Source organism: Leptidea sinapis, chromosome 32 (assembly GCF_905404315.1).
Source record: "Leptidea sinapis chromosome 32, ilLepSina1.1, whole genome shotgun sequence".
NCBI classification, from domain to species: Eukaryota; Metazoa; Arthropoda; class Insecta; order Lepidoptera; family Pieridae; genus Leptidea; species Leptidea sinapis.
Window position 1 is genome coordinate 8,050,964 of NC_066296.1, and position 15,496 is coordinate 8,066,459.

Consider the following 15,496-nt stretch of genomic DNA (forward strand, 5'->3'; position numbering starts at 1 on the left):
GAAATACGTCTCGACAGGCTGCCTCCTCTCGGAAGCCGCATGTCGAATCCGATGAGCCCGCTACAGAAAGCGGGAAAAAATCAGGTTTAAATCCGCCCCAAGCATCCGTACAAACTATGTACACGCATCCTTCGTTCGCTGAAGGCCCTAAAGGTTACAGTGGGGATGACAAAGGTCCGTTTATAGTTCACGTTACCAGGGAGGTCTCGGACCCATCTGCAGGCACATCTATCCGTGCATTGAAGTTTGGACTGTTCCTACACCAAAATAAATTCACGCACATTGTTAAGGACGGTGTTAAAAGTGTTGGCCGCAACAGAGTAAGTGTCGAATTTTCAAACGCTCAAGCAGCTAATGACTTTCTAAGTAACCAAATTTTGACTTTGATAAAATATAAAGCAGTAATTCCGACTTTTAATATTACTCGGATGGGCCTAGTTCGAGGTGTCCCTGTGGACTGGTCTATGGAGGACTTTGTCGAATCCCTAGAGCTACCGATTGGCGAGGTTTTGAAAGCCCGCCGCTTAAACCGCAAGAACATCATTGAAGGTATTGCCGAGTGGGTGCCCACTCAATCGGTTGTTTTGACTTTTAGAGGCCAGATGCTTCCCTCCAAAATTTTTTCATTTTATACGTCCCTTCCCGTAGAAATCTATAAATTTCCTACTATTCAGTGCCTGCTGTCATTTTGGCCACGTTAAAGCACAGTGTAGGTCTAAGCCCAGGTGTTACAGATGTGCCCAGCTCCATACAGGTGAGTCCTGCGATGTACCAAAAGAAAAAGCTTCCTGCTTACATTGCTCAGGCAGTCATTTTGCGTCGGATAAGAACTGTCCAGAGTTTTCACGCCAAGAAAACATAAAGCGTATTATGTCTCAGGATAATATATCGTATATAGATGCATCGGCTCGTTTCCCCCCAGTCCGCAGGTCATATGCGGAGATGACAAGGGAGTTCTTCTCCTCTCCTACATTCTCCCCTCTGCCCGTTAACTCTTCCCAACCTACCAACTCATCTCAACCCAGCTCTAACCCTAAAAGATCCTATCGGGAGACAATTATTCGTTCTCCTCGCCCCCGTACCCCCTTAGCAAAGGGTTACAACAAGCAGGCCCATGACGCTATCATCAATCTCCCACCCTCCTCTCAACCCAATGGCTGTGCTCTTGGCAACAGCCAACCCGACTTCCCTCAATCCCAAGGAAAAATGTTAGAAGACCTTTCGTCATTGCTCCTCAGCATCGTTGCTCCATGCAGCGAACTTCCATTACCGCCCAACGTTGCCCACAATCTAACCCGTCTTTTCGTCTTGTTCACCTTGAACAATGGCCCCAACAGTTCTTCTGCAATGGAACTGTAAAAGTATCCGTGCTAAGAAACAAGATCTTATATTATTAATTACCCTTCATAGCCCTGTTATAATTGCCATCTCGGAGACATGGCTGAGGCCTGGAGCCCGATTTCGGGTCCCTGGTTTCTTCTGTTTGCGGGATGACAGAGATGACGGCTATGCGGGTAGTGCAATTTTCATTCGGCAAAACATTTCGTTTTCTTCTATTCCTATCCCCCCTCACAGTAATCAGATTAATGCTGTTGCTGTGAGAGCTGTAAATATTTCCTTCCTCTCTTTGTATATTCCACATCCAAGCCCCTCCTTTATTCCAGAAATTGAAACTATTCTAACTTCTCTCCCCAGTCCCACTGTAATTATGGGTGATTTTAACGCCCACCACACTTTGTGGGGGAGTTACAACTGTGATGGGTTTGCTCCGTTGTTGGTTGACATCTTTGAGGATATGAATCTTTGTATCCTGAATGATGGCTCTCCGACCCGCAGAGTTTACCCCAATCAGAACCAAAAATCGGCAATAGATCTATCCCTTTCTTCAACTTCCCTTGCATTTCAGCTATCCTGGCAAACTCTTCCGACTACCTATGGTAGCGACCACTTCCCTATTATCCTTACTCTAAATAATAGGACAATTCCTCGCCCAAATCCTAACCCTTTACTAAAATATAATTGCGGAACGCAAATTGATCTCGCTATGCTCAAACCGTGGATGATTTGTTGGGCTCCCTTCCTGATCTTCAGAGTGATGGTAACCTCTTGACTTACTATGAACAGTTTGTCAAATCTCTTATTTCTTCGGCCGATTCCAATATTTCCCGTTAAAATCTCTCTGTATCATATAATTTGCCTTCCCCTCCCTGGTGGGATGGGGAATGCAAGAACTTGTTCAATAAGAGAATGGTAGCAGGGAAAGAGTACGCATCCCAAATGACAGAAGAGAACTTCATGAAATATAAACGTATTGATGCTAAAACTAAAAGGATGGTTTCAAAGAAGAAAAAGCTTGGCTGGACTAAGTTCTGTGAATCACAACCCCAGATCGCCTTCTTCTATTGTTTGGCTAAATATAAGAAGATTTCGCAGAACTCTTAACTATTCCGATCCAAACTCTAACAATCCATCTGAGTGGCTTAGTACTTTCGCTGACAAACTTGCTCCACCATATGTACCCCATCCGGGTGATTTCCCTATTTTTACGCCAGCTCCCTATTTCTACTCTTTTTTGGTAAATTTAAATAACAAATCCAAATATTCCTTTCTAAATTTGATTAATGGTTTTTTTGAAAAAGGAATAATTCCAGATTCCTGGAAGTCTCAAATAGTGATCCCTCTTCTCAAGCCTGGGAAAAAAGCATCAGATCCCAATGCATACAGATCTATTGCACTGTCGTCCACCTTAGCAAAAGTTACGGAGATCCTCCTTAAGAACCGATTAGAGTGGATCATGGAAGGCAGAGGAATGCTGGCCCCTTCGAACTGCGAAGGGGCCAGCATTATAGGTTTCCGCAAGGGCCTCAGTACTGCAGACAGCCTCAGTTTACTGACTACAGACATTCGAACTGCCTTTGGTAAGGGTGAATACCTTGTGGGTGTTTTTATCGATGTAGCCTCTGCATATGATAATGTACTTCTTCCGTTGCTCAGGCAAAAACTGCACCAGCTGATTGTACCGCCGAGGATAACACATTTCATATGTAACCTGCTTTCTGGCAGGTCAGTTATCGTAAAACACCAGTCTTCCAGTATCCCACCCAGATTAGTGTGGAAAGGTCTTCCCCAAGGCTCTGTTCTCAGTCCTTTGCTATACAGCATATATACTCAGGATCTAGAACTGTCCGTTAATAATTTTTGTAACATCTTGCAGTATGCTGATGATATTGTCCTTTATCATAGCTCAGGCTCTGTAGAGGAAATATCCCAATGCCTCAACTCTGCTTTGTACTATTTAGGGCAATGTCTCTCCGACCACGGCCTATCTTTGTCAGTGTCTAAATGCCAGGCAGTTGTGTTTACAAGGAAAAGATCTATCCCTACCTTTAGCTTTTACTATGAGGACCAACTCATCAACTTGGTAGATAAGGCAAAGTTCCTTGGAGTTATCCTTGATTACAGACTGGACGGATTGGCTCATATCGAATATGTAATTAATAAATGTGAAAAGGGCATCAATGTTCTACGCGCAGTACCGGGAGTCTGGTGGGGTGCTCATGCCTACTCCCTGAAACTCTTATATAATGCTTTAGTTCGTAGCTATATTGATTACTGTTCGTTTGTTTTAGACCCCTTAAAAAAACAGTGTCTGAGAAGCTAAATAAAATTCAATATCGTTGCCTCAGAATTATTCTGGGTGCAATGAAGTCTTCCCCACTAACGCTCTAGAAGTCGAATGTGTTGATCCTCCTTTACATCTCCGACGGCAATACCTATGTGACCGGTTTGTCAGCAAAATGTTACAGCTTTCCTCCCACCCATTGTGGACCAAATTGGACCAGCTATCTCAAGTCCTTAGCCCACGCAATCCCTCTTCTTATCTATTGGATAGTTTCCGTAAGTTTACCAATCTCCATCCCTTGTTATCTTTATCGATGAGTCCTTTATTCTCCACATCATATAAAGCCCTGGTTTTCAATCCTTCCATCGTTACTGATCTTGGTTTGGTCAAAGGAGCCCCCGATACTTATTCGAAATTTCAATGCTTATTTCATCAGAATTGGTCCAATCACTTTCTTATCTACACAGATGATTCAAAGATGTCTCAGCAAAGTTGTGTTGGCGTTGCCTGCTGGGTCCCCAGCTTTATAGTCATTTTACAATTCAAATGTCCTCCTGAGTCTTCGGTGTTTACAGGAGAGGCCGTTGCCTTATTAGAAGCAATCTTGTTTACCCGCTCCCATAACCTGAATCAAACTGTTATTTTTACTGACTCCCTTAGTTATTTATCATCCATCAAGGAAAACCCATTCCGGAGTAAGTCAAGACATCCAATTATTCTTCAGATTAGGAAGGCTCTATTTTCCTGTCATCAAAATGGAATAAATTTAACATTTGTCTGGATTCCAGGTCATTCTGGCATTGCAGGCAATGAAACAGCAGACTCTTATGCTAAATCTGCTATACAAATGGGTTCTTATGAACATTATAAAAATAGTTCGCATGATCTGAGTGCACTTTCTAAAACTTATCTCGACAAGTCCTGGAATACATACTGGAATGAATCAAAATTGGTTAAAGGTAAATTCTATGCCTCAGTCCAACCAGATATACCAAGGCGTCCATGGTTTTTTTCCCACAGATATGCAGACAGATGGGTTACCTCCACAATATGTCACCTACGTCTTGGTCATTCCAGCACACCTGTCCACCTGCACAAGATCAGAGTTAGAGAATGTGGGTTGGACGACGGTACTGTATCTCATATAATATTTTCCTGTCCTAAACATCTTCATCCCCTTTATGACGTTCTTCCACCAAAATTTCTCCGTCCAGTAAACGTTGAATGTTTGTTAACGTCTGTGTTTAGTCCTTACTGTAATTTTTTATGTAAATATGTCAAATATAATAATATTAAGCTGTAAATATGTAATGTAGAGTGTATTTTGTATAATATTGTGTTGGTCCAGGCTAGAAACTAACCATACTATAAAATAACACTATACTCAAAAAAACTTGCCACTTATAAATTAAATTTATTATTATTATTAAATTCATACAAAATTTCCATAACGTGTCTCTTCAATTCCACTCGACATTGGCGAAATAATTTGCGCCCGACTGGTGCAGCCACACGCCATATCACAGAAATTGAATTGAAACGACCACATTGAAAGTGCTTCATTTCCCTTGGGCCTACTCACGTTCTAAGCGTTATTATTCTATGCATGACAGTAATTAAAAAAATAAAATAACTTAAAACTGAAATTGCCCAAGAAGGGGGTTCGTACAAAGAGTAATATTTACTGATAAAACTATTTCCGTGTACTGTCACGATGCACCGAAGCATAATGCGTCTTAATGTTGTCACTGGAAAACCACCTATATCAACAAATACTTTAAATCGTACTATTAAACTTAAATAATTTTAGGGTTTTTTTATAATAAAATTGTGTTAAAACAATAGCACCTTACCGAATATTTGGTATAAATAAAAAAAAACTCTGCACACATACACGGAAATAAGCACTCACTCTGGCGTATGGTCAGCACTGCTAATATAATAAAACTAACAAATTTTGGTATCGAGTGGTGCGGACTGTTCGATTCTGTCTGGTCAGAGCTAACCCTCCACTGTTTGCCTTCATATCATAATAAGGTCAAAGGGAAATCTTTGATAGAGAGAGGATAGACTTCCTAATAACAAAATCGGTACGCAAAGGGTTAAAAACAGCCTGAGGGTGGTCGCTCCACTCATGTGTAATAATATGAAATCCGAAGATCGAGTACCTATAGTTTCTTTTACGCCATAGTGACACATTGTAATTATTATGACGGGTACCCACGATATATATTTTATTGATTTGATGCCGATATATAATAGTGACAGTTTCCTAACCAGCGTTGAATTTTGAAGAGACTGTCAAAAGCCAAGCTTAAAGGTAATTCACAAAAGATACCACGTTCATTCTGGGTGATTATTTCCATCTGTAGCTGAATATCCCTTAACTAAAGCCAAACGTTCTTCTAAGGAATTATTTGTGAGACTTAAAGTAAGCGATTAGTTTAAAATTATTTTTCCCAAAAATATCACTTAGAGTTGGTAATTGCTATATTGCACTGTGGCCTGTACGCATTTTAAATTCCCTTTCAAGCCGAGGGGCATGTCAATATGTTTGCATCGTAGTTAAGAATATTTTTTTAGTAATATTAATAATCATGAAAATAAGGCCACGTTGAAGTCGATAATATTTTGTTTGCAATTTGCATCACGTCACTATTAAACTTTCAAAAAAAAATTTTTTTAATGAAAATAAGGAACGAGACGAGCAGCAGGCCTCTTGCGTATCTTTGTTGAGACGTTGAGCTGATGGTGATAGATACGACCTGCCCATTACAATGCCACTCAGGATTCTTGAAAAACCCAATCAAAATCAAATTCTGAGCAGCACTACAATTGCGCTCGTCACCTTGTGACATAAGATTTTAAGTCTCATTTGCCCAGTAATTTCACTAGCTACGGCGTCCTTCAGACCGCAACACAGTAATGTTTACACATTATTACTGCTTCACGGCAGAAATAGGCGCCGTTGTGGTACCAATAATCTAGCCGCCAGTCCTGTGCAAAGGAGCCTCCCCCTGGTAATACATGTCTAATGGTGGTCACCATCTTCTGGTGGTGATCTGGTCATAGACATTTTTTTTTGGTTCTGTTCGTCCATCTGGACAGGCAAAGGGGTCAAAAGCCCATACAGCCAAGTCTTCATTAACTGGTCATAGACATGGTCATGTGTATGACCAGATCATAGATAACATTAATTGGCGGCTTAAAGATCTTGTTTTAAGGCAATAAAAATCTTATTAAAAAAAAATACAAGTGACAACATCTAACCAGTGGGCAGTGATCTGTCAAGTGTCATAACTCATATGAGTTATGTTGTCATATTATGAAAACATTTGTAATATTAAACATATTGTAATTCACAATTTTATATGCAATAATTAGCACTTATTTCTCTCATTGTTTTCTTATTTCCGTTATAGAATTATATAATAATAAAAAGAGAAGGACAGAATATTAAGATATTGCTGTCCATAACAGGTCAAATATTAGACTGCACCTGAGTAGCACATTACTGTATTCCTCAAATTTAGACATCCAAAGGGGCTTAGAAGTTCAGCTGTAACGTATAAGATACATAATTTCACGATGGATCCATTTATTATTGCTGCTATCATCAGTGCCATAGTTATTTTAATTTTATCAGTAGCATTTCTACGTGCAACCAAAATGAATACAAAAAGTATGAATAAAGATTAAAATAAATGATTTTAGTTACACTCTAAAGTCATGAATTCTATATATTATATCATGCCCAGGTGGTGCGAGACCTAAACCGGTAGCCCAAAGAGATGGTGTTCCAGGGAGATTACAAGCTGTTAGATTACAGCGAGCAAGGATGAGAGCAAATGGTAAGAAATTATAAGTAAATATTATGTTGAGAGGATGAATACTTAATTTGTGTAGTTTCACAATGGCCAAATCAAGAGGCTAAGTTAGTTAAAAGCTCAGCTAAACTTGTTTTAGATCATTTCTCATGCAATCTGTCTTTAACTCAATCAATCGGACTTAGTACTTAAGTTTTCACAAATAGGTAATTTTGAACAAAATCCAGTTATTTGCCCAAACATTATCTGTACTTCCATTAGATCTTGTAGAGCTTTAACCTTTATTTTTTGGTTGGAGAATAGTTATATTTTTGTGTCACAGTCATCCTCATGATTTCACCAGACACAACTGTATCATATGTGTGTTTGACTATTAGTAGTATTTAATAACATTTATTAATATTTAACAAATCATTTATTAGAGGTCATTTATTGGTTGAAAAATATTTACTAGTGTCTTCTTAATGATTTTTATATTATTATTTGTGTTATAAGGTACATATAAATTATAATATAATATAGGAATTGAGTTATCAAAGGATTAGCAACATCATGTTCATGTGTTGGTAAGTCACCTCCCATCATATTGTTTTATTGTGATTAACGTGATTCTGGCAAATCTGTGGTATATCTTCCACAGAAGCCACAGTAGGAAGAATAGAATAGAATTTACAATTGTGAATAATATTAAAAACCCTTTCTTTTATGGATTGAGTATGACAATAATTATTGTCACTCTATTATAGAGTAAATTTGTAAAATATAAAAAGGCCATCTGTAAACAGATTCTTATGGAAAGTGACATTTGAAGAAATATCAACAACACATTTTTGTTATGGTATTGTGTAGCAGGTTAGTTTCTGCAAAATTAGGCACATTACAGTACAAGTCATCCCAAATCACCAAAAAATCCAAATAAGCCACAAATGTTTTTGCCAATATATGTGAACACAGGTGTCTTTATTTATCACTTCTATGAGAAGCAGTATTTTCAAACTTCAGGGATACTTGGTATAAAGAGTAACCTTCTAGACTTAAGACACTACCAAACTTTTTAGTGTGTAAACCATGTGTTTCAGCATAGTATATTTGTGGAGTTATGAAAGATTTTAATAATATTGATATCTGTTATTGCAGCTGCCAGGCATGCTGTACCTTTGGATGAAGAGCCTGAAATAGTTGATGATGGAGAAGAACATGAGACGGGTGAATCCAGTCAAATTGAGTTTGATGACAAAATGGGAGCAAAGGTTATTTATTTATCACAATCATAAGGAATATTAATTAATATGCCTATGTAAATAGAATGCATTCATTATCAATGATATATTGTAAGGAAATGGCAATCTATTTTCTTAATGTGTTCATTTATTTCATATAAATTTATATTATATTCCTACAGATATATAATACTATGAAACACAATAATATTAATAAAATTAAATTAGAATAATATAATATTAATTATTAAGAGCTATTCTGCATGGTAATTATTGGTTTTAATTAACCTTCCATAATGGGCAATGCCCCAGGGCACTAGATTTTTTAGATGCACCAAAACCAAGAGTGTGGTACACCACACTATTCTATCACCAAGTTCTGGCTCTTATTTTGTTTATAAGATGGTTTATTTTGCATGGTCTTATAGCTTGTTTCAATGTAAATCATCCTAATTATAGGTAATCTATTAATATTTTAGAAAAGGGCCAAGCTGGAAGCAAAAATGGAAAAGAAAAAGGCACGAGAAGCTGAGGAGAAAATGAGAGAAGTAAGAAAGAAACGCGAACAAGAGGAGGAAGAAGAGAGAAAGAAAAATGAAGAAAAGAAACAGGTATTTCAGTTGTAGTATATCTATATTCACATCTTTCCCTGGAAAAAAACGGAATCCTTATAGGATCACTTGGGCATCTGTCTGTCATAGCCAATTTGCTCTGAACCTACTGGGCTGAATCAGGTGAGTTAGGATAGTGTAATTATATGACCCAAACACAGATGTGCAAAGAAAATTCTTTTAAATAAAGTTAATTTTCGACGGAAAATAAAAAAATATGGCTTTTAAACCTTACATTGTCATATATCAAATGAAAAGGCTAAAATAAATAGTTTTGATTTTATTCAAGAAAGAAGAAAAAATTGACCATTCCCCCCTGATATCTGGAACTACTGAGCCAAACATTTTGAAAAAAAAATATAGTTCATTGCTTGTAGATACAGGAAAAACTTTAAAAATTCTATCAATTGAAAATAAAGTGGTTATCTCAATATAATATGTGTCATTGTATGGAACCCGCGCCACGCGAGTTCAACTGTCACTTGGCCGGTTTGTATTTTATGTTGCCATACTTTTAAAGAAAAAGATAACTCATACAGCCATGTCAGAATGTAATAGTTATTTATGCAACTGTTGTGTAATAAGGGGTATTAAAACACGAATGGGGATTTGGATATGTGATAGATAATAGTATCACATGAGTGTTTTAATACCTAATTATCAACAGTTGCATACAAGGCTTTATCTACACCCATAATATGAATCCTCTAAAAGATTCTGAAACAGCTTACTGCTAACATTAAAACACCAGTCCTAGTAGTAACCTAATATCATCAATTACTGATTATATACAAATAAACTAAGTATTAATGAAACAATTATTTATTTTACGAGTAATTTACATTTTGTATAGTTCAATAATTAAAATTCACTCGAATATAATGTTCTTATGCAACGTTTAAAATGAATCGCTAATTTTTTGCAAACAAAACAATAAAACTATCGAAGAAAAATGATAACCTACTTTTTTTACGACGCGCGACGTCCTGGTTGTGTGGAACGCGCGTAAACTAAAATGACTAACTAAAATATTTTTTTGAAAATCATGGCTGTCTGTTGAAACTCTTTGCGCATGAAGGGATCGAAAAAAAAACATAGGAGTGTTGTTATGAAATTCAGTACAACATTACAACACTCGTTTGGATGATGGTTATTAGAACATAGGGTGTTTTAATGTTGGCAATAAGCTAACTGTTTCAGAATCATTAATAGAGGATTTTTAAGCATGGGTGTAGATAAATATATTAACATCAAATTTTAATATATCTGAGCGCTCGTGATGATGTAAAAATATCAAGCTTCTAAATTAACACAATCAAAAGATACCGTCTTTTCAGCCTAATATTTGGGGTCAAAATATGAAATAGCCGATTTATACTAAAATATAAATACGTTTTTTTTTATTTAACATATTATTTTATTAAACTCATTACCATTATAATCTATACATTGCTGCCATGTAATAGGAAGGTCATTTATGCCTTTGCGATAGAACTGTGGTGATCTGAACTGTGTGAAAGCATTTGTACTGCCTCCTGAGATGAAAACTTTCTATCACGTAGAAAATTTTCCAAATCAAGAAAATAATGGTAGATGATCGACGGTGACGAATGGTTTCTAATTGCAGTTCCTGTAGGCTTAAAACGGTTTCTCGTGCTGTATGTCTCGCGTTATCATGGAGCAATAATGGTGAAGATCGATTCATGAGTCGGGTCTGTTTCATTGCTAGTTTTTCTATCATTGTTCGGTGTTTGGCACAGTAGTCATCTGCCGTTATTTCTTGACCAGATCGGAGAAAGCTATAGTGAATAACACAATGCTGAGACGACCAAAACATTACCATTATCATTTGAATGGTCGTTGCTTTCGGACACTCTTGCGGCGTTTGACCTGGGGTCAGCCATTGCATTTTTAAGTTGCGGTTATTGTAAAATATCCACTTTTCATCTTATGTCACAATTCGATCCAATATTCCTTCATTTCTGTATCGATTTAACAAGGCAGCACAAGTTTCAACACGCGTTTCTTTCTGCAGATCAGTCAAATTATGATGCACACATTTTTTTTTTTTTATTGATTTGACGCAAATGAGTCAATATTTTGAGTTAAAGTAACGTTAAACCATTCTGCTAATTCCTGGTTAGTTTGGCTCAGATCGGCTTCCACCATCTCTTTCAATTCACCTGTGTGGGTGGTCTTCCACGTGGTTCGTTCTTCAAATCAAAGTTTCCATCACGAAAGCGTTTAAACCAAAATCGCGCTGTGCGTTCATTAGAAATCCATTTTACCAGTGGAAGGCTCCTTTGCACAGGATGCCGGCTAGATTATGGGTACCACAACGGCGCCTATTTCAGCCGTGTAGCAGTAATGTGTAAGCATTACTGCGTTTCGATCTGAAGGGCGCCGTAGCTAGTGAAATTACTGAGCAAATGAGACTTAACATCTTATTTCTCATCTCAAGGTGGCGAGCGCAGTTGTAGTGAAAATCAGAAGTTTTGGGGATTTTCAAGAATCCTGAGCGGCACTGCATTGTAATGGGCAGGGTGTATCAATTACCATCAGCTGAACGTCCTGCTCGTCCTGTCCTTTGTTTTCATAAAAAAAATAGTATTCTGAAGTTTTACTAAACTTTAGTTTATTTCTAATTTTTAGGGCTGATTTTAGTACTACGCTAACTACATTCAAAGAGTGTCTGGAGGTTTAAATAAGTACCTATCACTACTTTCTTGTCGCACATGCGTATTTTTTTTTATTACAAAAATCAGAGAATAGAAAACAGTAGCCAGAAACACAAAATTTTGTCTGAAAAATGATGGACAAAATACTGATCATGCAACTTAATTCCTTGGAAATTCATCTTTTTAATTAATCTTATCATTTCTGGGTATTCCATGCCTTTCGATTTGACACTATTTGTCTTCCAAAGCACTGTTACTTGATACTGTTCTGATTCCCTCAGTGTTAACCTGATTGACTAATGAGTATTCTTATTATTATGTTTCTATATACAAATTCTATTCGACACAAGGTATAATTATCTATTACTAGCTGAGCCAGCAAACGTTGTATAGCTGATATTAAAATCGCGATACAAAAGTAACTGTTGATCGTAGATGGATGAAAATTAGAAGTTGTATGTATTTTTTAATGCTGACTCATAATCAAATTAAAAAAAAATTGGTTGGACCACCCTTAACATTTAGGGGGATGAAAAATAGATGTTGTCCGATTATCAGACCTACCCAATATGCACTCAAAATGATTCATGAGAATCGGTCAAGCTGTTTCGAAGGAGTTTTAGTTAGAGAATTTTATATATTGGATTATTTTTGTTTTGTAAGTGAACATTGCTGGGTAAATACCACCAACAAATGAAGTTACATAACAGATAGCTTATGATTGACTTACTTTTTGCTGACAAGATGCTATTATGATTAGAATGATTTGCTCTGTGAGGTAAAGTTTCAGTTTTTCTTTTTTACATTTACCCTGTTTCCTTAGGTAAAGATATTGGATCTTGAATGTGCAAAAAATTTGGTGGAACATGGGTGTAAGTAGCCAAGCCCATGGTGATATAGCACTCCCAGAGTAAAATAATTGTATTTCAAACAGTGTTATGTCAATGTAAGCAACCTAGTAATAATTTCACTTTTAAATTGCAATTAAACTCAGGTCATTGTTTAACTATCAGATTATTATATATTTAATATCTGGATCATAATGAATGAAATTGTAGTATAAGCCGAACTCAAACTTAAAATTATTAGGAAGAGGAGCGTAAAGCTGAAGAAGCTGAACGGAAGGCAGAAGAAGAAAGAAAAATACGTGAGCAGGAAGAATATGAAGCAATGAAGGCAGCATTCTCCGTTGAGGGAGAGGGCTTTGATGAAAATGAAGAGGCAGATGCGGACAATCTGCTAAGAGACTTTATTGAATTTATTAAGGCAAGTCTAATATCATAGTTTGTTAGCTGGAAGAAAGGGGATATTTTTTTTATGATAATGAATGAGGGATAAGACGAGCAGGTCGTTCAGCTGATGGTAATTGACTCGCCGTTCCCATTACAATGCAGTGCCACTCAGGATTCTTGAAATATCAAAAATTGTGAGCGGCAGTGGGTAGAATTGCCCTTGTCACCTTGAAAATGAAGGTTTAGTCTCATGTGCCTAGAAATTTCACTAGCTATGGCTTCTCAGAGCTCTTCAGAGCAAAACACATTACTGCTTCACGGCAGAAGAAGGCGCTTATACGGCATCCTGTGCAATGAAACCTCCCACCTCTTATGAAAGACTTGGGCCTGGGTCTTCTCTATTATTTTATACCCCAGGGAAGTACAGGAATATTTATAAAGTTTCACTGTTAAGAATCTAATATATAATATCATTGTCCAACAGTAGATTACATTAGTACTTTATTACCAATAGTGTTAGAATACAAGATCACAATGGTACCTTGGCTATAGATAATGTGTTATTGATAGAGTGAGAGAAGACTTAACACCTCACTGCCACAATGTAAGTCAGCCTAGATTTGTTTAGAGGTTATAGAATAGGTAATTACTGTTTATACAAAGGTATACAGTATTTAAAGTTAACACTTGATTAATTTAACACTGGCCGCTACTTCAACTAACAGATTAGAGCAGCTAAGCTATGCAGAAATGCTGCCAGAATTCTTGGTACACCACCTTGTAGTGATCGTTTTTACTTGATTTTCACCGAAACTCGGTTTCAGCTTGAATAAGTTGAGGTCTGGTTCTGTGAATGGCTCCATCTATTACACCATCATGTAGCAATGCCACATCAATATGTGTTTTGTTTGTTGTTTTGCCACAACTCTTTACTAACTGCACCATTTGGATGTGTGCTATTCATCCAATGCCATGTTTCCAAGTCAATATGTTTTAGATACATTTAAACAACAAACAGCTCATACACCTACTGTAAACACTATGCTTACATTATTCTATCGCTCAATGAGGGGTGTCAAACTACAAATAACCCCTTATTCTTTCGTAAAATCTTCACTTACTTTTTGTTTATCTTTATTTCAGACACAAAAAGTTGTACTACTTGAAGATTTAGCTGCTCAATTTAAACTTAAAACTCAGGCAGCCATTGACCGGATTAACGAGTTGACTGCATCAGGATCATTAACTGGTGTTATTGATGACCGTGGAAAGTTTATTTATATAGCCCAAAGTGAATTAGAAGCTGTGGCGAAGTTTATCAAGCAAAGGGGAAGAGTATCAATTACAGAACTAGCGGAGAGTAGTAATCAATTAATAAATTTAAATCCTGTATCTGTTTTGTCATAAATTTCCAGTATTGCAACTGTCATATTTCATGTGATAAAATAATGTAACCTTAGATAATTTATATGTCTAGTATCTAGATAGAATGTGACAGCTGTGAACAAGTCGAAAAATTAACCGTGAGCTTTTAACATCTATTTTCAGCAACACACACACAAAAAACAAAGTGACTGATGTCTTGCGAGTTTAAGACGTAGCTGTCATGCACAATAAAGTAATAAACCTGGCCTGTTTTCATGTGTTGCCTCACAGCAAGAGCTCTAGATGTATAAATTATCTCAGAATATAACATACTATCAACCTTATAATGATATCAGACTAGTTAGGAAAATACATCTTATGTATTATATACAGAAGTTAAGAATATACCAGGACCATTGGTTGTTTGAATTGCATTGAGAAGTCGGTTTATATAGTTGATGTCACATACAAAATAATAATTTATGTTTATAACACTTAATGAGCTGATGATTAAGGCCCGGTGTCCACCAAAGGGGAGAGGAAACAAGACGCGAAGCTATCAGGTTATTTCCACCAAAGCTAAATCAGTCAAGTAATGTTTACGAAAGGAAAACGTCATCACGCCCGCCCATACGCTTCTCCGCCATATTCCATAGAAAAATGAGGCATCTCCTCTCCACTTGATCCATTAGTAGTAGGGATTCGCCGGTTCTGGCTCACAGTAGTAGGGATTCGCCGGTTCTGGCTCCTCGATTCTGGCTCACTTGCTCGTGATGCCTACTAAAAAAAAAAAAAAAGAAGTTTGGTGTCAAACTGGGGGTTTTGATGTATTTCCGAGCGATTGCGCTGATCCGTTTTTCGATATCTCTTATAGTTTCAAAGTTAGCTTTTTAAATTAAACAGATCCATAATCATTAATAATCACTGGTCATTTAGCTAAT

At 37.0% G+C, this 15,496-nt stretch overlaps 1 protein-coding gene across 1 annotated transcript; it reads left to right on the top strand.

Annotated features, from left to right (window-relative positions):
• Nucleotides 1-6,934: 6,934 nt before the first annotated feature.
• On the top strand, nucleotides 6,935-15,240 carry LOC126974469 (DDRGK domain-containing protein 1). The gene is made up of 6 exons (XM_050821978.1): nucleotides 6,935-7,304; nucleotides 7,381-7,473; nucleotides 8,587-8,699; nucleotides 9,149-9,280; nucleotides 13,048-13,224; nucleotides 14,334-15,240. The coding sequence occupies exons 1-6, from the start codon at nucleotides 7,211-7,213 to the stop codon at nucleotides 14,595-14,597; spliced, it is 873 nt and encodes a 290-aa protein (XP_050677935.1). The 5' UTR covers nucleotides 6,935-7,210; the 3' UTR covers nucleotides 14,598-15,240.
• The last annotated feature ends 256 nt before the right edge of the window (nucleotides 15,241-15,496 follow it).